This window comes from Gymnoscopelus microlampas (genome assembly GCF_963454915.1).
Source record: "Gymnoscopelus microlampas genome assembly, chromosome: 20".
Lineage (NCBI taxonomy): Eukaryota > Metazoa > Chordata > Actinopteri > Myctophiformes > Myctophidae > Gymnoscopelus > Gymnoscopelus microlampas.
In genome coordinates this window covers 16,816,343-16,842,559 of record NC_139957.1, presented here as the reverse complement: position 1 = coordinate 16,842,559, position 26,217 = coordinate 16,816,343, and the positions used below count along the sequence as shown (strand labels likewise).

Genomic DNA, 26,217 nt, shown 5'->3' with positions numbered 1-26,217 from the left:
CCTGTCTCCTTGCCCAGACAAGTAGTCATCGTAATGCGTCCGTGTCCCCCGGCCTGAAAGCAGTTGGCCGGCTCACTGTGACTAACTCTGTTGCTGAGCATCAGGCCTAGCTTGGTTTGTGATTCCGTTACTCCAGCCTGGCTCCGCTCAGCGCCTCAAAGCCATTAGTAAGACATGTAACAGTGTTACCCATTCTCCAGTGCCTCAGCCCGTCAGAATAATGGCCACTATCTGTGGAAGGACTACCAGATGAGATGGAGGAGAGAGGTTGTCATGTGAAAAGAGTAGTACTGTTCTTTATCTTTTCAAAGTAATTAGTAAATTAGACCAAATGCAGAGTATATTAATATATATATAAAGCCATATGCTGTCTTAAGCCAGGGATGTAATAACATGAGGCAATATGGGCCTATTAAGGAAAATGCTATATCCATTTTGAAATAAAAATAAATAAATCCAGGCTTATGAGATGTCCCATCTGCATGTTATAATTTCATGCGTAATATAGGACAAGATACTTTACTACCCTCCCAACCTGAACTAAAATTAATTAAATCAAACCAAAACCATGCCTAAATTTCACCAACTGCAAGCTACAACCATTTGATTATGCCCCTGATGTCTGAATGCGGAGATATCCACTACTTTACATTTAGGCATGGGATTCATGTGGTTCAAGTGCAAGGACAAGGTGAGCGAGAAATAAAAAAAAGTTGGTCCATTTATTAGGAATGTATAATTCAAAATAAGCTCCTCATTGACTTACATTGTTTGGTGAAACAGCTCTCAAAATCACTCTTTTAGCCAGTAAACAAACTGATTCTACCAATAAACAACATCACAAAACCTTGTGCGTGGTTTTAACCAAAAACACAAAACAGACAGCACATTTGTTTACTCACCTTTGGAGTGACATCATGGCAAGGCAAGTTCACAACCAAACCTCTACCAAAGTGTCCTTGCACTTTAGGTTACTGTAATGATCTGGATGGTGAATTCCCTTTTCAGACAACGACATCATATTCGGAGAGGGGGAACCTGGTCAATTTCTGCAGATGAGATGACAGGTGAATCAAAGGATGGCTCTCATTCTTTTCACTATCCCACCCACTAGATCTATCGATGCATTCAAGTCGTATGGTGTTCCCCCATGTATTCACGAGAAGAATGCACATAAATGGTACAACGTGTGATATTTAACAATGAAGGCAAACTTTTCCAAGAACTTGTAAGTCATGCTTTCCACTTACCAATTTGTAAGTGGGAATTAACGACAGTGACTTGACAGTGACTTGAATCCAATACACGTCAAACATATTGAACGCCAGTACTGTCACTCTTACCCAATGTTTCTCACAGACACAAACTCAAGTGGAAATGCGTTTATTGATTTAAGCCAAACAGACACACAGTATCTGCTGTGTCATTCTTCAGAAATAAAATATCTTCCATAAGAAAACTTCATTTAACCCTCAAACACACCCCCTATACAGTATACTCAGTGGTACCACAATCCAAAGTTTGGATAATAAAATGACTTGAACAGTCTTGACACAGGCCCTCTGTAAACGTCTCAGTAGCAGTGGGAGTATTTTAAGAAGCTGGGTGAGTCAGTCGGATAACTCATAATGGGAGATTGTTTGGTGCAGTACCCTATATTGCAATAAGATATCCCCAAATCACAATGTGTTAGTTTCATTTTTATCAATTATTCAAATAGTGGTCTATCAGAGAGCACTAAATCACAAATCCTCAACTGAACTCCTATCCGGTCACTCAATGTAAGTCACTCTAGTTGGAGTATCAGAAAAAGCTAAAAATATAACAATTTGAGAGCCATGTCTAATTATTCTTCCACAGTCATCTGGCTAACTAACAATCCTGCTTCTTAAATTACCACATGGCCGGACGGTTGATATAAGTATTTGATTATAATATTGCCACACACACATTCATCATACATTTAAGTCTCAACTTATGACCTATCTGTCTCTACAGTTCTTGTGAGGCTGAAGCATTAATAAATAAACAGGACATCCATTCAAATTTAAAGTGCCAAACATTTGTGATCTGCTTAGAAAAGAAAAAAAGAAGCGGGAACTGAGTAAGGTGTAAATTATCTTTGAAGTGTAAAGAAAAATTAAATGATTGAACACAATTTAAAGTAAACCAATAGAACACATGCGAAACATTTAAGAACGTCTATATTTTGTTGTTTGTATTCATTTATTTTTGTACACTTCAATTGATTGTCTATAAATAGGGGTCACTTCCAGGTCTAGGAAAAGACACTGACAAAGGCTTTGTGCTGAAACGTGCTTGTGTCTGATTAATGTGCACTTTAATAAATCATCTCAAAGGTTAAGTTTGTGAGTGCGGACTATTGTTTGCGCTGAAACATGACCTAATGAATTATGGAACAAAACCAAAACAAAGCCAGCTAAAAGCAGCGTGGCTGCACACGTGGACCATGGAAGAGCACAGCTTCTCCTTGGCCTATTCAAATATCTTGAGAGACACACACTGACAGCAACAACAGTACACATGAGATAAGTGAGGTTTTGTTTAGGCCTATAGCAAATATCACAACAAATATATAATGAAAAAATATGTTAGGAAAAAAACAAAAACATGGCTGAAATCACTGCGAGTACAATCTTAGGAGTCACACAAGGCATTTCAGAGCAGTTCTGTAGAGTCTATGGCGTATTAAGCAGTGGTCGGGGCCTACAGAGTGCAAGGACAAGAGAAGGGAAAAAAAGTAAAAAGATGAGGAAGAAGCTTTGACTTGTCCCCATGCATCCGAGAACAGGGACGATATTTTATTATCTAGTAGTTCCTCTGAGAGTCTCCTGTCAATAGTGACCATTCTCTTCAAAAGGCAAAGGTGCAGGGGAATGAATCCCCTCTAGCGTTACAGTGACACATGCTTTTAAATGTCAACATCGCTCTCTCTTTCTCTGCTGGACACATTCCACCAAGCTCCTCGTGCACAGAAAAACAGAGAGAGAGAGAGAGAGAGAGAGAGACAGAGAGAGAGAGAGAGAGAGAAAGGAGTAAGTGAGCAATGCCCACACTTCTAGAAAGAGTCCATGTGTGTCACAATGAGTAGAGCAAGGCCCCAACTCTGCCAGGATGACGGGTACCATTCCCTGTCTTGCTCGACGGGTAGAGACTGTGGCACCAACTCTGCCAGGGTTAGGGGGTTCCATTCTCTGTGCAGTTCACCAGGTAGCGCCTGCCACCCACTGGCACCCTCCCGCTTCATTAAACATGCATGTGACCAAGGTGCTGTATGACGCCGTGTGGCGCTGCGTCCGCATGACATATGTTGTGTGAATCGAGTCCTATTCCACAGCTCAGCTACAAGTGGTGCCCCTTTCTACCTTCCAGCACATCTCTTCTTCATAGATGATTGAACAGGGGAGTCCACTGGGAGAATGCAGGGGGGGGGTACTGTTTACTGGTAAACAGTCAATGTCACATGACCACCCCCAGGCATGGCTCATGTTTAACAGATAAAAGGGTGTTACTGCTCAGTCGGGCACACCGTGCGGTCTTTACAGCAGAAGTAATGGACCACCACCCCGTTGGGGTACCTAGCAAATGCACTGAGGGGACAGAGAGAGAGAGATACATTTGAGGTGTTTAGGCATTTACCATAGCTGATACTTTTACACTGATAAGATTCTAATAGATATTTACTTTGGTCTCTCAAAGTAAATTTGGGAGACCACCATTTAGATTTTCAGCATTTTAGCTGTCCACAACCACTAGAGGGATAAACACACAGAGAGAGAGAACATTTCCATCTTTCTTTTCACCCTAGGGTGTTCCTATGACAGAGAAGTGCTTGGTCAAGACTTTTGTATGATATAAGCACGATTAGGCTGTGTATCCACCAAAGCGTTTCTTCCTAGCTGAAAATGCAAGGCGCTCGCCTAAAAAAGGTTCCAAACTCTCAGCAAGCAGATAAAAACACCACACGTGAACATAGACTTTATACAGTATAATAGATAAAATGATAATGCTAACAGTATTACCTGTTCCCTATTTTCTTCTTGCACACCCTGCAGGTTTTTTCCTCTGTGATGACACATTTCACCTGCTGGTGGAAGATTCGCTCCTCCTGAACCTGATAACAGAGAGGGTACAGACCAACGTGAATGGAGAGACATGATGTTTGTGCAAAACAATGACTTAACAACAATAGGCGCTCTGGTGAAGATTTCCTTGAGCACTGACCTGACTGGACAGGTCAACCAGTACAGTATATTCAGATTATTTCCAGTCCTAACTGTAGTAATCTAAGGATAAATGTTTCCAAACCTTACCCTAGCTAGAATTGGATCTTCAAGCGTTAATATCATACACACTTTCAATATTAAATGTGGGACTTATACCTAGTTCGCATCAAACAACTTCTAGTCAAAAAAAAAACAAGAATGACAAGTCATAATAAAGCCGCATGCGGCAGGCTTTTTTGGCTCCAATCTTGTCAACAACACAACATTACCATTTTGTGTAAACAATTCACAGCAGTGAAATAAGTAGGTCTTTCACTTATGGCTCCAGAAGCATATTTACTGATATCCAGTATTTAGCTTATGTAGATTATCATTCAACTAAAATGTAACACTTTTTTGTCTCACAAGCCAAAGTCCTCTCCTACTGTACATTGTATTACTACTACTCCTTGGAAGTGAAAAACTCAGAATACATAACGCAGTGGTGGAAAGTAACCAAGTACATTTACTTAAGTACTGTACTTAAGTACAATTTTGAGGTATTTGTACTTCACTTGAGTATTTCTAATTTCCAATACTTTAACTCCAACTCCACTACATCTCAGAGGCAAATATTGTACTTTTACTCCACTACAATTATTTGAGAACTTTAGTGACTAGTTACTTTGCAGATATAAATTATAATATTATAAAACCTACATTAACCACTTTAGCCAGGGGTGAAAGTGGGCCGGAACGGTCCGGAACGGCGTTCCGGTAAAAGATTCGGTCCCGGAACGCCGTTCCGTTAAGAAAAAGTCAAAGGCAGCTGTGAAAATCCCATATTAAATAACCTGCCAGGAGACCCATGGCCATGTTCAAGAATAAAACATAATCTACTAACGTCAGATTAACATACAGGGCGTCACAACCATTCATTAATTTGTGCGTACGACGGGACACTCTCACAGATCCGTGATTTCCCCTGACTTCTTTTTTTTTTCTCCCCCCGTTCCGCATAAACTGTTGCTTTCGCGTGAAGTTAAGTAGTTTCAACTAGGCTACCTGGGTACTTCTACTTCCAGTAGTATGATTTCAAAATAAAACGTGTGTTGAATTGTAACAAAACAAGGATAGAGTTTAAAAAAAACTCTTATTCTGAAATGCACATCGTTTTGAAAGGAAACCAGATTTATTTTCTGGAGGCCACTTGACAGCTTTCTGCTCACGGAACACAGCTCCACACTAACGTGCATCGTCAAAAAATGTAAACACGGACGTGGGTCATGGGACATTATGGAATATAAATACTTTGTGGCAAAAGTTCGACATATTTACAACCATGATCTCTGAAACCAAGACAATGTGGGGCTATGGAACAAAAGTGTGTTTTCTTTCATCTTTTCAGAAGGTGAGTAATTCATCTTATCTAATGCTGATAGTGGTGGAAAGTAACTAAGTACATGTACTCAAATACTGCACTTCAGTATAATTTTAAGGTAATTTTACTTGACTGGAGTATTTCCAATTTGCAATATTTTTATTTCTATTCCAATACATCTCATAGGCAAATATTATACTTTTACTCCACCTCAATTATTTGAAAACTTTAGTTTAATACTACTAGTTACTTTGTGGATTTTAATTATTATGACAAAACATACATAAACCGCTTCAGCCCCATTTAAACTTTGGCTTTTTGAAAATGTACATATTGTACAGTATGGTCAAGTTGGACAATATAGCTCTGTTTTCATCATGTGTATCAGGGGTGCAGCCATGGGTGGGCCCAGGGACAGGATTTATTTATGAGAACGAGAATTAAATAAAGTAACCCTAACCTAACCCTAACCCTAAACCTAAAACCGAAATAAAGTAAAGGAAAAAAAGTACCAAAACCCACCCAAACCCGCACATTTTTCGACCCGAAACCGCAAAAAAATCGCGCGCGCTTGTGTCAGTTCCGGCAAGAAATGTCAACCACTTTCACCACTGACTTTAGCCCTATTTTATACATAGGTAATTTGAAAATAGCCGATCTACAAGCTCACAACTCGCCGCGATGCGACGCGTTGTGAGCTTGTAGATCTGCTATTTTCAAACACAAGTACTTTTGGTACTTTACATTTGATTGATTGATTGATTGATGTACTTTATTTAGTAAGACATGAGAACAGTACATGACAGTACATAACAGTACATGGAAGTACAAATTTTGATTCCAATACTTTTGTAGGCCTACTTTTATTCAAGTCAATTTTGAATTTGGGATTTTTACTTGTAACAGAGTACTTCTACATTGCAGTATTGATACTTTTATTAAGTACAACATTTGAGTACTTTTTCCACCACTGTACATAAGTGACAAAGATACAGTTCATAGTCGCTTCTTTTGTTTTGGGCTTGTTTTCATAGACAGGGTTGCTTATTTCTCTCACAAAACCTGGCAACACTGACCAGGAAGTCCTGTGCATCGTATTGTTTACATTGTTTACACAGCATCCAACAGAAATAGTTTAATAATGATGGGAAAAATATAAGTTACACTTACAGAAACAAACATAGATAGGAGCTACACTACTTGTGTTGCACCGAAAATAATGTTTTACCGCTACGCGCGACACGGCCGTTCGACAAACTTTAAATACTCGCAGCCGACGGAGGGACCTAACTCTATGAGAGGGACAGAGAGAGAGAGAGGGGGGGGGGCGCGCTGCCCTCTCGCTCCCTGTAGAGAGGCAGCCACTCTGGAGAGGAGGAGACAAGTCCCGCGGGTGCTCTGGGATTAATATTAATATTTAAATTATTTATTATGATAAAATTAAAAATTAAAAAATCGCGGCCTTTGCGATTAGCTAATCGCGTGGTTTCAAATCGCGATTTTGGTTTGAAAACGATTAATCGTTCAGCCTTAGACAACACCAACAAAGATTAGTAGTAGTAGACCTGTATGTATGATGATCAGTTATTATTCCAGACAGTGGTCTATCCAAGACGTTTTAACACGTTTAAGAGCAGGTCTCAACCAGCTCCTCATGCGACTCTCTCTCTCTCTGTGAGTAGCGTAGGGGCTGTGCTGCTGCTGCTGCCACACAACGCCGTTTAACCGAGTTATACTTCTCCAGTACAACGGTGTCTAACCGAGTTATACTTCTCCACCAACGGTGTCTAACCGAGAGAGTCCATGCAGATCACAGCTGGCTGACAAATATTATATATTATCGGAGCTATTACCTAGTGCGTCCCATGGACGCAACGACGGTGTCATGAATGCATCCTTTCGCAATATGGTGCGTCAGCGACGCAGGACGCAGGCTTACGAGCATCTCTGAGTGGACATTACCGCGTTTGGCTAAAAACAGTTAGTAACATCATACAAGCATACAAGCTAACTATTAGCCAAATTCGGCTAGCGCTCAGACGAATCCACTGAGAGAGGCGTGTCTAGTCCCATAGCTTGGGAGGACGAGGGCGCCCATTGGCTTAAACGACAGCCAATCACGCAAAAAAAGTGTTGCAAACATGTCGGACATGTGTCGGGTTAGAGTCAGACTGAATATAGAGCCGCTATGCTTTCAGCATGCGGCTAAAAAATCGTCCCTAATTACATTTTCTCCCTATATCCTACGCACAGACAGAAGAGAAACTAAGTAAGTAAAGACACAGTTGACAAAGAGAGAGAGACGTTTCTACATGCCTCTCCCTCCTATTTTTTTTTTTTTACAGAATCTTCATTCTTATGTGAATGCTCTGATAAATGCATTCTTTGATGTAAAAACATAGTAACCGATGCTGTTATTTGTCCTTTCTGGGACTATTATATGGCTAAATCAATACATTTTGTATTATGAAAAATATATGTATATATATAAAAAAAGAGGAAATTAAATCAGACCAGCACCTGACAAATTAAGCACGGCTAATACATAACCCCAACATTCTAGATTTAATTTCCAGCCTACGACTTTCTGCTCACATTGTCCTGTCTCAATAAAGCAGAAATATCTTAAAGTTAATCAGCAGAAAATGGCTCTATATTTTATTCAGCCACAATCAGCAGATAACCGCATTAAATGGAAGCTGTGTTAGTTTACGCCTTTATTTTAAGGAGTGAAACTTCAGAGACTTTAATCTCTTTTAAAGGCCCACATAAAACAAATTGCAAGTTTGCTGTAGATAGAAACTTTAGTAATCCCCTAAGGGGAAATTGAGGGGAAAAAACAGATAATGAATAAAGATGACCTAATTTCACCCTGAAGAACTCTTTAACAGGGACAGCAACGTAAAACATGTCCTAGACCCAAACATTATTAATCCGCAGAGAGATTCTGAGAACAAGTCACTTCTTAAGCCTTAATCATCATCACTGTACTGTATTTTCCAGTTTTTCGACCACTCATTTTTTTCTGGCTATTCTTTTACATTTTTGCAGATAATGAAGCCTTACTTTAGAAATGTATTACACAAAAAAGCAGATTTTTTAATTAGTAGTAGTAGTCAGTGTCATAGTAAATATTATTACAAAAAAGACAATGAAAAGCAGACAGAAGACAAATGTATCAATCCACGGGAGAACCCCCCCAAAAATAAACAAACATTTTAACAGTTAAATGGACCCTCCGTCTCACCCTGAGGAACTCGGCCTGCAGCAGACTCTTCAACACCTGGTCGAAGCGTTTCCTTTGGGCCTTCTCCTCCAGTACACTCTCCAGGAAGACTCGGATCTCTCTGATCTGGGTGTTTGCCGGTAGCAGGTTGATAGCCTAGGGCAAACGGCAAACAGACCATATTAAAAGGCCTTCTACAGACACCTGACTGACCTATTCAAATCTGTCTTCATATGATGTTTAACTGAAAACAAGACGAAGAATTTTGAAATTATATTCTAAGAACTTAAGAATATAATTTGAACCAGATCAAATGTGTTCCTTTGGAGTTGTCCACATAAAAAGTGGAGGGCCACTGGATAATGCCTAGGAATACTTATTTATACAGTACCCTCAAATATGCTACAGAAACAATAAGAACAGCCTTTTGTACATACAGATCAGTAATACGTTTCTAATGTTGAAGATTCTTGTTGCCCGAGGAAGAGTTTACACTTGAAAAGTGTTCATTTTCAATTGTATCATCATCATTTAATTTTCATATAAAGCTTTTAGAGCATTTCATTATTATTGTATTTTTGCATTATTATCTGCCCCTGCAATGGCACAATTTTCCCCTGGACATAAATAAAACTTATGTAATCACGGTCAAGGGATCTGTGGAGCTAGCTACTATGGAAACAGACTAACAGTGATGAAAATAAAAAACAGTCACCCTGAAGAACGGTATGATGTAAAGCTACACACATTCGACTAACTACATGGTTTGGCCAACATCATCATTCCCAATTTCTCCTCATCTTGTCCTGGAAAACTTTTCAAAGTCTAACTGCATTCAATCACTCTGGTAGGAATTCATTCAGGGGAGGTGAGTGCCAAATATATGTGTAACACATTCTTGTTCTATGCAGTAAAATCCTGTTTAGAAAAGTATATACACAGTATAAAGTATAAAATGTAAATTTTTACACTCGGCAACTGAACAGAAAACCCCCCCACCCCACTGTGATCTAAATTCCAACTTAACGAGACAGACTCAAACATGCGGCCTATATCACCATCCAAATTTGTCCTTCTCAGTGGTTCCTCACTCTTAGACGTCCATGTCCTTATGGGAGACTTTTTAAAGGGACTACACCATGAATTTTAACTTTTTTTTCCTTTTTTGTGTGTTTTTGGTCTCCCCTACCTCTCTTCTATCCCCCAAAATACCAAAGTTTGAACACTCAGGCTTTCACAGCAAATCTGGGGTTTTCTGTAAATTGATCTCAAAACAGGCCAAACTGATTTCACGTCAGGGTACAATACCTCACGTTTTTCAGTTCCAGTTTTTTTTTACTTTTTCCACACAGAACCAGGAGATAACATGCATACAAACTGGCTCAATAGCGCACCGTGCCAAACAGGACAATGTGGTATTGCAGGTGAAAGTGCTTTATAAGCCAGAGAGAAGTTAGTTGGAATGAGTATATCTGAGGCTTGATTTAGGCTCAAACCTTTTGAAAAACGTTTGAGGGACATAAACAATATGATATTAAATATTATTATTTTTTTTTTAATTCATGGTGTAGATCCTTTAAAGCCTAAATGCATTTAGTCACTTTTGAGGGTAGCCTACTCAGGATAGATGAGAGACAGAGGTGTGTATTACACATTGTTATCATGGTACCCCAGACTGAAACTCCTATGAATGATATGGGAAGTGTAACTCACTAAAGGAAACAGTCATCCAGACACACTCTTATGGTTTCTCAAAAAATGCTACAATCTTTAGTTTTTTTTTTACCCATTTGTAACTCTGTTGGTCCATGAAAAAAAAGAATGTCCGTAATAGTGAGATGGACCAAACAACATATGGCTTACGCCATTACTCCCAGTTTATCCTCAGTGGATGCTCATGTTCTCGCCATGGGAGAGGTGAGAGCCAAAGGTGTCAATCACTTTCTTGCTGTGTGGCTGTACAGTGCTGAGCTAATACAGTGTGAACCCACTCCATATGGACTCCATCACAACTGCAGGGCTGTATAGGGCGGTTGTAGTAAAGGTAAACACGCTACAGCTCAACACAACACAGCCCCTCTGACAGGCAATGGGATCAAAGTTGTGCACATTCGCATTTGGCCCTACGTTCCCTGTACCGCCTTCTCAGTGCATCCGTATGTTCTCCCAGGAGGCTCTTCAAAGTGTAAATGGATTTAGTCACATTGGCAGGGACTTGTAGAGGCTCTGGGCCGCGAGATGTCTGTGGCACAGTGGGAGTCTAAACACCACCACATTGTGTGCGGCTGGGCATGGTGCGGGCGTCAGCCGCACACGGCCTCTGCATCACAACGTTGTGTTTGCTCTCCCGTCTTCTTGTAATCTTGGCAAGGAAGACACGGAGCAGAGCCAAGGGAAATGAAAGTGCAGTACCATTATAATCAATGAGGGAGCACTGAACAAGAGAGAAGCGAAGCTAGACGAGATGACGGAGGGGGGGAAAGAGCAGCGGTCTCTGGGTTACAGTCTCCTCAACATGAAACCAGCGTCACTATTCTGGGGCAAACATTTGGCGAAAATGGCCGATGTACAAGTTCACAATGAGAGACGCGTTGTGAGCTTGCGGATCAGCTATTTTCGGCGAAGATATTTGGTATAGAGGGAAAAGAGGTGCAGACAAAGGGCCCTATTCTTGCGAAGGTTATACCCTCACCCACTGCCCACTACCCATGAATTACGGATAAGGGAGCTAGCATTGTCCCTAAACGGTATCTTGCGGCCGCTGTACCCGCTATTCATTATGCCATTATGCTCTGTTATTAGCGCCTGGAGGTGTGACCAACCATGGGCGTGTTGTTGCATTATCCCCAAAAGTGCTATTTTGCCCACACACGTTTGGGTAAGCGCATAGCGCAATCTAAAACCACCCGCAATGCCACTTTTGTTTGCAGTGCACCTGCAATGGACATGTCGGAGAAAAAAAAGAAGCGACAATAGGCCACATGAGCACTTCAGACCTATATATATATATATACATACACACATATATATATATATATATATATATATATATATATATATATATATATATATATATATATATATATATATATATATATATATATATATATATATATATATATATATATATACATACACACATATATATATATATACATATATATACATACATACATATATATATATATATACATATACATATATATATATATATACATATACATATACATATATATATATATATATATACATATATATATATATATATATATATATATATATATATATATATATATATATATATATATATATATATATATATATATCGGCTATAATACGGCTATTAGATATTTATATATGTTGGCTATCTGAATCAACCCGCAACTATCATTATTTACAAGCAACTTTACAGAAAAACAAGCCCAACGTGGCTTATAATAAGCAGACCTGGCAACACCGGCAGCGAGGGAGAGAGTGCACAAAGATGCATTGGGGATAATGGCCTGCGCAGTGTTCTCTTAAAGGCAATGGCATCTGGCACGGTGATTGGTTTTATCATTGTAACGCCCATACCACACCTAATGTATAATGTAACGGGTAGTGCAGGTGTTTTGCGGATATGGCTGGTGTCCCAAAATAGCAACTATTGCACAATCCTAAATCCCCAAATAGTGGATTTAGACAGTCTGGAATAAAATAGAGCTCAAAGGGCCTTACCCCTTATGCCTAAACTCTTTAGGCATTTTCTAATGTTTTGAAAAACATTTAAAAATAGTTCAAATAGCCGATCTACAAGCTCACAACGTGTCGATGTAGATCGTCAGCTATTTTCAAATAGTAAAACATACTTAAACCTTTAGGCATAAGGGGTAAGGCAAGATAGGGCCCAAAGTATAGAGCCCCGGGGATCCCAGTACGTAGGGTTTACGTGGTTAACTTGAAACGTCAGGTTTGACACAGGTTGCCATTGTCTTTGCACACACAACAATTTCCACTTTACATGTTTTACATTTTATGCCTATACTGTAGCAGTCACATTAAAAGTGAATCACGATTGCACAACCAGTTTTAATGCTTGCACAACATTACAAGCAACCTACAGTATAGTAATGAGTGCAAGGGTCTGAGTCGTAGTCATCTTATTGATTTTGCTGTGACGCAAAAATTTACATTTTGTCTATCAAAGGTGAGTGGTACAGAGTCAGACCTCCATCTTAAAACCAACAGGTGGAATTAGCTGACTAGGGACTACATTGGCTCAGTGTCACCTCTTCACCAACTTACATTGATCATGTACCCTCTCTAAACCGGCCAAGGCAGCTAAACTCTGTGTTCATTTAACTCCGAGTGTACAAATGTAACCAAATGGCCCTTAATTGTACAATCTCAGATATAATATACTGTACATTTTACTGTGTGGCTAAGTAAAACAAAAACAAAATATGTTCACAAAAAGTGTTAAGAAAAATAAATTGATTTCACCAGTATCACTGTGCTGTCGCACATTCCATTAGAGATAAATACTTGAAGCCGAGCACCTCTGCTACTAAAATATTTACACAGATTCAATAGAGGTACTTTAATTAGACTGCGGCTCTCGCTCTATGTGATAAGAAATGGAGAGAACAGAGAAGCAAAACACAGTCTGCCGAGAGACTGTTTTCATTCCACAAAAGGTGAGGTTTCCATTGCTTGGCCACTACAGTACAGCTACAGTATGTGGAGTGATCCTCTGCAGTTGGCAGGCTGTCATTTGGTATCCGCATTTGGGCCACCCATGAGTGGGCCTTACCTTGGACTAGGATTGAATACTTCTCTAGTCTCACTCTCCTGTAAAGTCTCACTCTCTCTGTGTCTCATAAAATGATAGTGGAATCCCAACTAGAGCCTGACCGATCGGTCTATCAATATTGTCCATTATTTGACGTTTTTGACAACATGGGCATTTATGCAGCCAATGTGTCCCAATTCTTTTTTTAATTAAAACCTTTTCTAAAATAGCAGATATATAAGCTCACAACCCATCATAATGTGATGCGTTGTGAGTTTGTAGATTGGCTAATTGTGAAAACATTTTTAGCGGTGCCAACCGCTCTACGTTTGACTCTGTCAACAAAACAACAACTAAGCACCATTTCTTCGTTTAACTCTTTAGGATATTCTGTCTGTAAGGTGCATATTCAGAAGGCTTCTCTCCCTAAAAGCAATTCATCCCGGTCACATCTCTTTAACGGTTGTAATGACTCTGTATACCCTGGAACCTCAAAGAGCAGACGTCAAGTCCCACAGTATGGAAATGTTTTGAAGTTATACGTTAAATGCTCTCTAATAGAAACTTTAATCAAATGATGTTTTTCAAATAGATTTCAAGATTTTGCACTTTTGCTAAAAATATCGGTCAAAACATAGTCTAGGACTCTCCAAAATCATGATTGGCATTGGACCCAAAAATCTGACATTGATTGGGCTCTACTCCCAACTTCCCTATTCAAAACACAGAGACAAAGAAAACATTTTAAGCGTGTGTGGTGAGTGAGGGGACAGATTGGAGACACAGGGGAAAGGAAATGTGGCATAAAGTACGTCATATGCCGGATTTGAGCCTGGGACATTGTGAATACACAGTATTGTCTGTAGCCTGTTGGGGCACTAGAAACCTCAAGAACCAAATGGTTTTCATTTAGCTTACTATTCTATTTCCGATGACAGATATAGTATATCTCTGCTGTCCGGCAGAAACGAGCTAACTACAAAATGTTCATTTTTAAGGAAATGACAAAAACAAAACAAAAAGTGGAGTTAGGAGGTTTTGTTTTGTTTTGTAGTACAGCTAAATCGACCTCCAAGCTCACAATGAGGTTGGAGGTCAAAATGGTGTGGAGCCTGGAGTCAGCAGAACCAGCAAACTCCACCCCCCTTTGGTGGACTTAGCTGGTTTAGCAGAAAGTTTGAGGATCCAATGAAGTTAGCTGGTTTTGTCAGAAGCACTTTTTAATACTTTCCATTGGTTCAATATTATTTTAATCAACACACAGACGTAAAGGGCGTTCAATAGCACTGATTTATGTAAAGAAAAATGCAAAAGTGGACAAATGGAGTTAGCTGGTTTCTGCCGGACAGCAACGATGATAAGGACCTACTGTACGTCATCTAAGGCCTGCTAGTAATGCATCAAAGACCCTACACGTAAACCTGCATCTGTTGTAGTTCAGGATTGTAGGAATTTCATCAAAACCTGCTGGCAAATATAAGTATGTGTATGTCAATGCCTCTGTGGAATCTTGTCGATCAAGAGGGATTGCTCCCAAAAAGAGAAAGCCTTGCCTCTCTTGAACACCGGTAGGCCTATAAAACATATGTTGCAAGTACTGAGTTCAGTTCAGTCTACATTCAAAATTCCAATGCGACACCCCCTGATTAATTCCAATTTAAATGCCGGGCTGTCTAATGGTGTTCTTTGTTATGACAGCTAATACCATATGGTTGCCATATGGATCAACATCACGTGTGCCTAGACCGATTGTCTCAACCAGCAGTATGATTCAAACGAGCAAAGGGGTGATTAATAAGACACATAGGTCAAAGAGTATCTGCAAGTAATTTTTGTAATTAGTTTTACCCTGCTCAAAGTACCAGATGAGTGGGGTTCAGCCAAGGCACAATCTGATTCAGTGCAGAAGGATGAGACAAAGTAGGCAAAGTATTTAAAACATCTCTTTAGCATACTTGTCATGCGATGGACAACTTACAGTATGAAATTACTACAATTTTGCCAGTGTGGTAAACCCCAATGGGGGTTCCATTTGGGACTCCAAGACACAAACCAAGAATTATATGCAAATGATATTTCAATCAAGCCTGATGTTACAAAGCATTGAAGACAGGGCAGCCCGCATCTTATAGTAGCATAGCATAATAAGCTATGCTACTCCAATACGATTGTATCTCTCAGAAAGTTAATGGCCTGTGTCTCACACCTCAGTCTCTCTCTCAAGCATTACTTATTAGATACGTTAATTATAGGCCAAATAATTATGTGTGCAAAGCAACATCCACAGAGAAACAGTGCTCTTGCTTATATTAGGCAGGCTAGCTATAATATTGAATTTCCCACTCTAATGTTTTGTTTTAACGGTGTAGCAGTTTAAGTTGGAGAGCTTAACGGTGTAGCAGTTTAAGCTGGAGAGCTTAAAAACTAAAGACCAAATGTCAAGATATTTCCTTTTAGATGTTGAAGTGGTAATATAAGGCCAGAAAGGTGTGCATCATCGATGATAATACTGCAAACAAAATAATGTCTATGACTTCTCTTGCAGCTACTGTTAGAGAGAAAGTTTGCAGACTTCCCCAAAATCTCCAAAACATTTTAGCTTCTTTTAAAATTATTTATTTACAAAAAAGAAAAGAAATTTATTTTGCAATGATTTTTTTTTTTTTTACTACAAAGGGGGTTGAAATTTCAATTTCAATTTGGACTATATGATAATCTTAGTAATGTGTGTTGTACCTTGGTGGTGTTGAGTTTGCTGTGATGCAGCTCCAGGACCTGCAGGGCAGCCTGGAGGTTTGCCTGAGGCTCTGATAGTTCCATCTTGATAGGCCCCAGACAGTGCACGTCAGGAGGAGACAGGTACATCCTCAGCAGAGACAGATACACCTACAAGGGCAAGAAACACAGGGGTTAATAGTTGCTTCCATGTTGTCAAAACGGATTCAATAGCACAGTAGCCCACATTTAAACACCCACAGTCCCACAGTATTAGAATTAACATATTAAGCCATACAATACTTGGCTTTTGTCTTTGTGGATTTTGTTAGAGATATACAGTATATTGGCAATAGGAATGCACAGATTTTAACAGCACATTATGGACATACTGGCACAGTGCAATTGGGATAGATGACACAATCCATAGTTGAGCCTGGAGTAGAAGACAATCTCATCTTTTCAAATAGGTTCATGTCCGGTCTTCTGTTAAGATGTGAGGTAACAGGGCCAATGTTGTACTTTAAGTTGTATTTATGTAATCTGTCATGTGCAGTATGAAGCTTGAGTGTCCTAGTTTGTTATTTGTTTGTTCATTGTTTGTGAATAATTACATCGGTTCATTGTTTATGTCAAATGAAATGCAAAAGTGTCCTGTAAGTCCATATGGGCTGGGCTTGACACTTAAATAAAGAAAAATCAATTTAAAAAAAGAAATAAATCATAATATAGCTGTACATACGAACATACTGTATCACAAACTGATCAGTATCTTAAACCAAGCACTTGACATAGATATGTCCTCCATTCTTCTCATTATTACTCAGATATTCCTTCTGTGAAAATGTGTTATGTGTCTACCGTACTTTAGCTGAGACTATTACCTCATCCTGGTAGGTGGAACATGAATGAATCAGAATAGCCTTTAATGGCAAGCGCAATAAATGTAATAACTATAATTTGTCTTGGTGACATTGGTGCATACTTTAGGAAAACCCGCAAACTATTTACAATGTTTACAACACACTGAGAAACAGATGGTGCCATGCAAGACAAACTATTGGTCAATACATAAAGTTGGACACTGATGAGACGTTAAAACTACATTACATACATCTTTGTTTCCCTCCGTGACTTTGTCATAATGTCGGTGACAGTACCTACAGCAGGACAAAACATAGAAAACATAATTTGTCAAATTAATTTGGTTATAATCTGCTTGTAAAATAGGGATTGATTAACTGTTTGACTGACTGAATTTATTCAACAAATTAAACTGCAATGAAACAGCGCGCACAAGGCAGATAAAGCACACATGACTAAAGGCCATGTTCTAAAATAATTCACAGTGCTTACAGTAAATTGTGTGAGCCATCAAGCAGGCAGCCAGCAAAAGATTGTAGTTGATTATGTATTGATTAGTCTGTAGCTGTGATTAAAACTACTCACTCCTCTGCCATGCGGGTGTCTTTAAGGATGTGAACGTATATGAAGAGCGCCTGCTCATGTTTTCCCATCCGACCCAGCAGCAAGGCCCTTTCCTCCAAAAGGCCTTAGAGTGGGGAAACACAGGTAAATCCAAAAGGTGCAGGAAAGGATTACATAACATTTAGATATAAAAGTACAGTATGTGTATTTACTGTATGATGACCTGGGTGACAGTTCAACGTCTTAATGAGAATACAACATACAACATGAAATCCTGTCAGCTACATCATATAACATGGCATCCTGGCAGCACAGAAAAGCAGTAAATAATTTGATTTGGGTGTAATCTGGAAGGTTGTAAGGAATCTCCATTAGTTATGAATTGGATGTTACATAACTGACTATAGCTGGTATATGAATAGAGGGTATACAGTACACAGTCAACGACTCTGAAATGCAGAATCCTTTATCGCTGCGGTGGGAACCCAAGTACTTACTTACCATCAAAGGGGAAGTCACTGATGAGTCTTGCTGGTTCATAGCTGGTGGAAACCTCCAGGAAACACAGCAACTTGTTCCTGAACTCACCCAGATCACCTTCTTCTTTACCTGCTGCCACTGCTGGTACCCCTACAGTATGTCACAGAGAAAGACAATGGAACACTGCTGGTACCCCTACAGTATGTCACAGAGAAAGACAATGGAACACTGCTGGTACCCCTCAAGTATGTCACAGAGAAAGACAATGGAACACTGCTGGTACCCCTCAAGTATGTCACAGAGAAAGACAATGGAACACTGCTGGTACCTCTACAGTATGTCACAGAGAAAGACAATGGAACACTGCTGGTACCTCTACAGTATGTCACAGAGAAAGACAATGGAACACACTACTTGTACAATGTTGTGTATTGTGCTGGTGCTTTTGATACACACGTGTCATGTACAGTAAGTACCCTAGCAGCCTAGCAGGTACCCAGCCCTGCCATTTATTTCCTTGCTTATGTTAGTTTATTTTCCCGGCACAGTTCCCATTAATCAGCATCTCTGTATATGTGGCACAGTTAGCCAACAGGACCATTTGCATTGACAGTCCCTGGATGGACATTAAATGGGTCTAATGCACAGAGACGGATGGAGTGGATAATGAGCTCTGACACAAGCCGAGTTGTGCAAGACTACTCCTTGGATGACAGCGCAAAAGAGGAAAACTTAATCCATGTGTGGCACTGTAATCCAAGGCACCATGAGAAATCAGGGAGGTTGATACTGTATTTATATTGGGAATAGGTTGACGTCCAGGCATGAATAGGGAGCTTTTTGCTGAAAAGACTGTCCTATTCAGGGAAATCCAGTCCACATCCTCCAATAGGACAAATAAGCCCTTGGATGAAGCTGTAACTAAGCTCTGACAAGTAAACGGCTTTGTTACCTCTCTTTTCCTAGGCTCAACCATTAGTAATGAAATTACAAAATTGAAGCCAGACCACAGTTTCAGGTCAGTCCCTGTATATACAGGGACAGTAAAACTAAATAGCCACTAAAGCCTATTTTTTGATAATCATGAACAAAATCGTACCTATTTTTTGGTTGTTTGCATGTGATATTAGCCACATTAACTTACATCTGGCTGTCTTCGCTCTCAGGCAGTGAAATAATGAGAAAAATCCAAGTACCAAGTGTTCAGAGAGACTGCTACTGCAGAAGCTGTACCCTGAAAGTGCCCTCAGTCACCCCAATGTGTGTATCCATGGTGATAAACAACACACAGATGGGAGCTTGGCCATCTATCGTGCCAGGTGGTTGGTTTGTTTGTTTAACCAGCAATGGTATTGTAATAAGGGCTGCACAATTCATCGAAAATCATGATTTTACGTTTCACTATTTATCTAATTGTGAAACTTGGCAATTAATTCAAATAATGTATTTGGTCAGCTGTTGCACTTTGCCTTCGTCTCTTCATTCATCATTACGCAAAGAGAGCTAGAACATTGTAAAACCCATCTCTCCTCAGGCTCTAAGTGTAACAATATAATCCCACAGACAATTACACACTATTTGAACAATAATATGCCCGCAAGAAGCTCAATAAGCAACCAAAACATATTGTACCACCAAAAATCATCGTGATTAATTATAGTGAGGACAACATTCAGCAAAATAATGAGGTCTACAATTGTAGTCATAATTGTGCAGCCCTAATTGTAATCACATAAAACAATTCTAAGTACCGTGTCAAATGTCCAAACCATCCCCTTTGTGGTAAAGATGGTTTTGAAAGCCCCTTAGTCTTTTCAAGCTCACGTGCACAGGGCAGGCATTTTCTCAACTCTTCCTGTGTTTAATCACTTATAAATTACTGAATTCATTTTAACCCACATTCTCACGATTTTTCAAAAAATAGCAGATCTACAAGCTCATAGCACGGCACTCGGTGCCGCGCTATGAGCTTGAGGATCTGCTATTTTTGAATAGCCAAAGGAATCTAAAAATAACACAGATGCATGCGTTCCCGGTCTTAATGGGTTAAGCTAAGAAATAATAAACATTATCCGCTCATCTGACACGGTAGTGTCACGGCAAGTAGACAAACAGAAGTTTGTCTACTTAATGTATGTGTGCAAGTGTGTGGCAGAGCGCTTCCATTCAATCATGTTGTATGCAAGGCATTTACTACAGGCTCTTGTTGTGTGGCAATACTCTTATATATTCTTTCTGTGCTTTTATCACTTTATACAGTAAGAAGAACAGCATGTACATACTATATTTCTACCAGAATCAAACTGGGGGCTATGTGGTCAGTGATTAACTTAAAGCCTTGGTCGTACAATGCTGTCCCAAGCCGACAATAGCCAAACGTTTAGAGCTTGTAGGTCTGCTATTTTTGGCAAACGACACAATCGTATGATGGAGTATGAATTTAACGTTGCCCCAGTTCATTTCCTTTCACACAAACCCTCCCTCATGTTCGTACCCTCAGGCAGTGAGTTGAGATACTGCTTCATGAGGCCCTGGACTCTTTCCAGGTACAGCTGGATCAGCACGTTGTGGAACTCGGGCCCCGTCTCCTCCCACACGTGGATGATGTGCTCCAGGTAAGGAATAGCCAGCTCCTTAAAGCCCTCCTTCAGGAAGTTCAACACCTTGTCCCTGGGCTGCGTCTCCACCTCCGTCAGATCCTCAGTAAAGATCTGGAAAAAACAAGAGACAGGCTTTAAAAAACGTGACAAGATAAAACAAGCAACGGCATTTATTAGTGCTTTCTTTGAGCAGGGCAGGACAGAAGGGGGGGGGGAAACTAAAACTAAAAAGCAGTGACATGTCTCAACAAACAAAGAGCCACATATAATCAACCAAGAAGAAACATTACCAAAGGCACAAACGGACATGTAAGATTATTCAATGTATGCAAGGAAAAACTATATTGGCCAGTGTTCTAGTCGGACACATTCCTGAAATTGAGTCAGGAAAAGGAGTTTCATGCAGTTTCGTCATGGAACAGACAAGAAAAAGAAACAATAGGCAGGGGTGTCCTGATAGCTTTCTGTTTCACATACTGTCAGACTGTTATAATAAATACTGTGTAGTTTTGTGGAAGAAAGACACTAGGGTAAAGAAGAATGAAGGAGTGGAGAAATCAGTCAAGGCAAGCTGTCAAGCTATGTCATGCTCTCACCTTCAGACCATCCTCTGGACAGATCTTCAGCACCCAGGGGGAGAATTCAAAGATGATGCCCAGATTCTCATTTCCTGTGGCATGGGAGGATACAAGTTAACCATACCAAACATTTATGGGTCAAATTATAAAAATATTGGCCAAAAAACAACACAACTTTGAGTTTTTAGTATATCTAAAATACACATCCATCTACGTAGAAACCTAGATAGCTCATTGGCCTCTGCAGTTCATTGGAGCGACCTTTATTGCGGCCGCCATTTTGGAGACGGCAAGCTTCGTGACTACTGGCCAATCACGCGCCTTATTTCTGGGACTTGTCAGAACCTAGTAGTATAAAAATATGCCGTTATATCTTTACACAACTAGATTCTGCCAAGTCGCGGAAAAGAAAAGCTGCGATTGGCCAGTAGTCAGGAAGCTTGCCTTCTCCAAAATGGTGTCCGAGATACAGACGCCTCAGAGCCAGAGGAGGTGTCTACCTTTATATGTCTATGTCTTTAACAGCATTAGTAAACATTGTAATTAGGATTTGATAAACAACCAAACAAAATTTTACAACTTCCAAACTCAGAAGCAGCATGAGATTAACAGCATTACACATTTGTTTAATTGTTGAGCTTACTGTACCTAATCTTTGGAGATACTGCACTGTACGCTCATGGCCTTTCAAGGGAGAGTTAGCCTTGGTCGACTGATCCAATAACACCTGGAGGGCTGGAGAGAGAAAACGGGGTGAAGGGAAAGAAAGGTGAAAAAGGGGGAGAAGAGAACAAATGGGGGGATTAGAATGGATGTCGGAAAGTAGCAATATGTCATCCGTTTAGGGTTTAGTGTTGTGTTGCATAATTCCTCCTGCAAAAAAAAGTGGATCTGGCCTAGGAATCACTTTAATTGGTGACTACAAACAGCTGGTTTGAATTGCCAAAGAAAAAGAGGGGCAGAGAGAGAGAGAGAGAATGAAATCAAATAGAGTGAGAGATAAAGGCAAGATACAAAGAGGAAAATAGCACATGAAAAAGTAAGCATGAGAAGGATAAAGTGAGCCAGAATTTATCGGCATTACATCAACGGTTTGCGTTCGGCTGATTAAAAACAGGCATGGTCGCGCTGAGAACAGCACAGCATACCATCCGAATCTAAATAACATTAAGACAGCTCTGATCTAGTGTGAATGATAACTAACCAAATGCAGTTTTTCTCTTAGGAAAAACACATATGCTCCCTAGGAGGATGCAATAAAAACCTTCTGATGATGGAAATCCCCTTGTTAGAAGACCTTCTGTAACAAGAGCTGCTACAAATTTGTACACCTCGAAGCGAATTAGGTATTCTCATTTAAAACAATACATGACACATTCTACCATTGTGCCAATAAATACTATAGATACAATCTATTCAAAAGATACTAATTGGTTAAATAAAAAAAATAACAGTTTAATTCTAAACACATGAGGAAACTCAAAGCTGTTGTGGGCTGCACCTACTGTTCTCATTTATATGGCTAGAACTGTTCCCTGCAAAACACCAAAACTTCCTCCCCAGAATGGGCCTCACTCTACTTCTATTTCAACTATATTTAAGCTTCCTTTCACACCTAAATAGAGTGTGTGTGTGTGTGTGTGTGTGTGTGTGTGTGTGTGTGTGTGTGTGTGTGTGTATGCGAGAGTGCACCCATTGCTGTTCGTTCCCTGTGGTGCTGAAATGTGTGCCTTTGTCGACTTCTTTGGCTAAGTCATGTAGGAGGCACATTTAATTGACATGTACTCATACTGTTTACACTGTTCTTATTTGATTGGAATACAAAATCAAAATAACGAAAGCTCTCACAATACGCTGATGTTGCTCCATTGTTGTCTATGGCAAGGAAGTGATTTTCCATTGAAATATTCTGTCCAGTAGATGAACGGGGGTAAGACTGTGTGTCATTTGTTTACAGCTTTTGAGTCGCTTAACTCATTCAGTGCCTGACTTATTTCTGGCAGTTTGGCTCTGCCAGAGCCAAAATTCATTGTAAAAAAAAGTGCTTAGGAGCCGAGATACAGCCTTTTTCAGTAAGAAGTTAAACAAGAAGTGAATGGAGCAGAACATTTTCAAATCATGATATCTTGTTTTTTTTTCTTTCTTTTATGACGTCTTAGACGTCCAGTGGCACAGGGCTTATGATACAACGGACGTCTTAGACGTCGAGTGGCACTGAATGAGTTAACACAGGACAGTGTGAACGCAAACAAGACCTAAAATGCAACAATGTAACAATTTGGTTCTTGATTTGGACCTTTTCAGCCAAGGATAGCTACACGCCATGAAAGTTTGGAATGCATGCCACACCTGATTAGTTATGCAGTAACCACTGTATCCATTTGTCTGTCAGTGTAATTTTTATACCCATACAGTACAATATATGATTATTTCTGTATCTGTCTGTGTCCTTTTTATGCCCATATACTGTATGGAGTTCTGTGTGAGGCAACGGCGTGCGTGTCAGCGAGGACCCGAGGGAGTGCGGGGCCCAGCATGAAGTCAGTTGCATAGGCGGTTGTCCAGAACTGCTGATCCGACCGGTATGCGTATATAGGCATATATGGAGATTTGGTTGTCCAGAACTGCCAATCAGACCAATATGCCGATATATGGGAATATACTGATGACATGAGGGATCTCCAATGGGCAAATTTGGGGCATTGAAACATTATGTTAGTGAGGTTTGGCACTACTGTGATTGATTTTGCATAAAGAATAAGGCATTCTACAGTGCCTTCATGCATGTTTCTAAACACATATGCATGTCTCATGAGTGCACACGTGAGTTTTGTGTGTATCACTGTCAACATACAAATTCAAATAAGAAGAATGATGGATCAGACTATGCTAATGGAAACACTAACATTAGCGCTATGGTATCAAAAGTGATTGTACATCGTGAATGAGGCCGATAAGTGGAAAACAGCAGAGAAAATGCTTAAGAAAACACAAATCAGACTATCAGACCAGATAAAAATCGTGTGTCATATGAATGTGTCTCCCCCAGTTTCTGCAGCAGGCCCTGACAGAAAGTGGAGGCAGATGTGGAAATGTTTCGTCTGGTTTCACGGTTCTGGATGTACTGTACTAAGATGACAGATAATTCAAATGGGCAAATTTGAACTCTTAGGAATTCAGTATTATCTTGCAGGTTGACTACTCCATCATTAAGTGACAATAAGGTGAATCTACTTCTTTGATCATTAATCTCAGAAGATTTCTTCCACTTTTTATGTAAAAAGAATAGAAAATTACTAGAAACCAACATTGCAAAATATACAGTATAGGGACATACAATAGCAGAAGAAGTCCAATGAGGTGATATGTTGAGTCTGTGAGCTGGAAAGTGGCTGCATATTTCTTAACTTTATATTGTAGGGCTGGGACAATAACCACATTTACCACGATTATGTGTTACATACCGCAGGGTTAGGGTTATTCATTCATTTTTAAATGGAGAAAAATATATATTTAATTTAGCAAATATCTAAATTATAGTTAAATATAACTGATAAACCACTGAACTGCCAGGGTAGGTTGATTTTTCACCATGGTAACAAATGCCATACTGTCAAAGCCCTATTATACTGTATGTTCTCAATACTGTGAAGCACCTTGACCTACAATCTATGTATGATAGCTATTATCATTAATATTCATATCCAAATCACAACATTGTTGATGTCGGGCAGAAACCTCTTATCTCTACATTTTAACTTTTTATGTTTTCTCGTAAATGAATGCCCTACGTTATCATACAAGAGTGCAAAAGTAGTGAAAATAGCCGATCTACAAGCTCACAACGCCTCACATGGTTTGGATTAACAAGGTTTCCATTCGACAGCAACGTCATAATATTTCATCTTCTATATTCTGTACTGTAAAAGGCCTCACCTTTCTGGTGCAGCCCTTTCTTCTCATAGAGAATGATGAGCTCGCTGTACTTGTGGGCTTTCTTCAGAACATACTCACTCTCCTCTATGTGACAGTGGTTGTTCTCCAGACGTAGGAGAGGAGACACAAGAGCCACATTGGTCTGAACGACAAGAATGGACAGCATGATGAATATCAGTCACATTATAGGTCCGTATGAAGGAATCAAGTGGAAAAATAAATAAATATATATATATACATATATATACAATATATAAAGTTATTTCCTAATAAGGCTTTTTAAAAAGCAAAGAGATTGGACTTATGTTGATTATATTACAATCAGAACAAATTGTAGAGGAGATATTATAGGGGGAAAATTAGACATCACAAGATTGAAGATAATCAGCATCAATAATAATCAATAATAAGTAGAGTTTCTTATTCTATGTGCAAGGACCCAAAATGAGGTCACATCCCCATATCTGGGCATTTTACATAAACATAACTATATTTTAATGAGCCCTGGTACCCATTTGGGACTATGTTTATTGAATTAGTCTCCCTGGCACTTGACAGTGCCAAGGAGAGGAGTTGCTCCATCACTGTTGCTCTAATCATATGCAAATATATGCCATGAAACTTTTTTTAATCAGTCTCTCACTTCTGTTACCCAGAAATTGTCTAACTGATCTCTACCCTAAATAAGATGAGTCTTACATGCAGATAGCATTTCAGCAGGGTAGTGTCAATGATTTGAAGGAGTTTCTTGCGACTCTTGATGGTTGGAGTGCCTTCCATCAGTGGAGAGGTGGTGGAGGGGTCAGAGTCATTCAGCTGCTTGACGAGATGACTGCGTTTCTGTAAACGTAATAACAAAAGTAATCACACTTATTC

The 26,217-nt window shown here is 39.6% G+C and overlaps 1 protein-coding gene across 2 annotated transcripts in view; it reads right to left on the bottom strand.

The window, feature by feature from the left end:
• Positions 1-1,367: 1,367 nt before the first annotated feature.
• vps39 (VPS39 subunit of HOPS complex) overlaps positions 1,368-26,217 on the bottom strand; it is a 39,221-nt gene continuing 14,371 nt past the window's right edge. For both annotated transcript variants that reach the window (XM_084045610.1, XM_084045611.1), the window contains exons 13-24: positions 26,041-26,181; positions 25,342-25,483; positions 22,054-22,140; positions 21,424-21,497; positions 20,722-20,938; positions 18,249-18,377; positions 17,769-17,871; positions 17,434-17,479; positions 16,341-16,490; positions 8,855-8,989; positions 4,044-4,135; positions 1,368-3,611 (exon numbers count right to left, since the gene is read on the bottom strand). In XM_084045610.1, the coding sequence (XP_083901736.1) occupies positions 3,530-3,611; positions 4,044-4,135; positions 8,855-8,989; positions 16,341-16,490; positions 17,434-17,479; positions 17,769-17,871; positions 18,249-18,377; positions 20,722-20,938; positions 21,424-21,497; positions 22,054-22,140; positions 25,342-25,483; positions 26,041-26,181 (1,398 nt within the window). In that variant the 3' untranslated portion in view covers positions 1,368-3,529. The remainder of the gene's footprint in view (positions 3,612-4,043; positions 4,136-8,854; positions 8,990-16,340; positions 16,491-17,433; positions 17,480-17,768; positions 17,872-18,248; positions 18,378-20,721; positions 20,939-21,423; positions 21,498-22,053; positions 22,141-25,341; positions 25,484-26,040; positions 26,182-26,217) is intronic.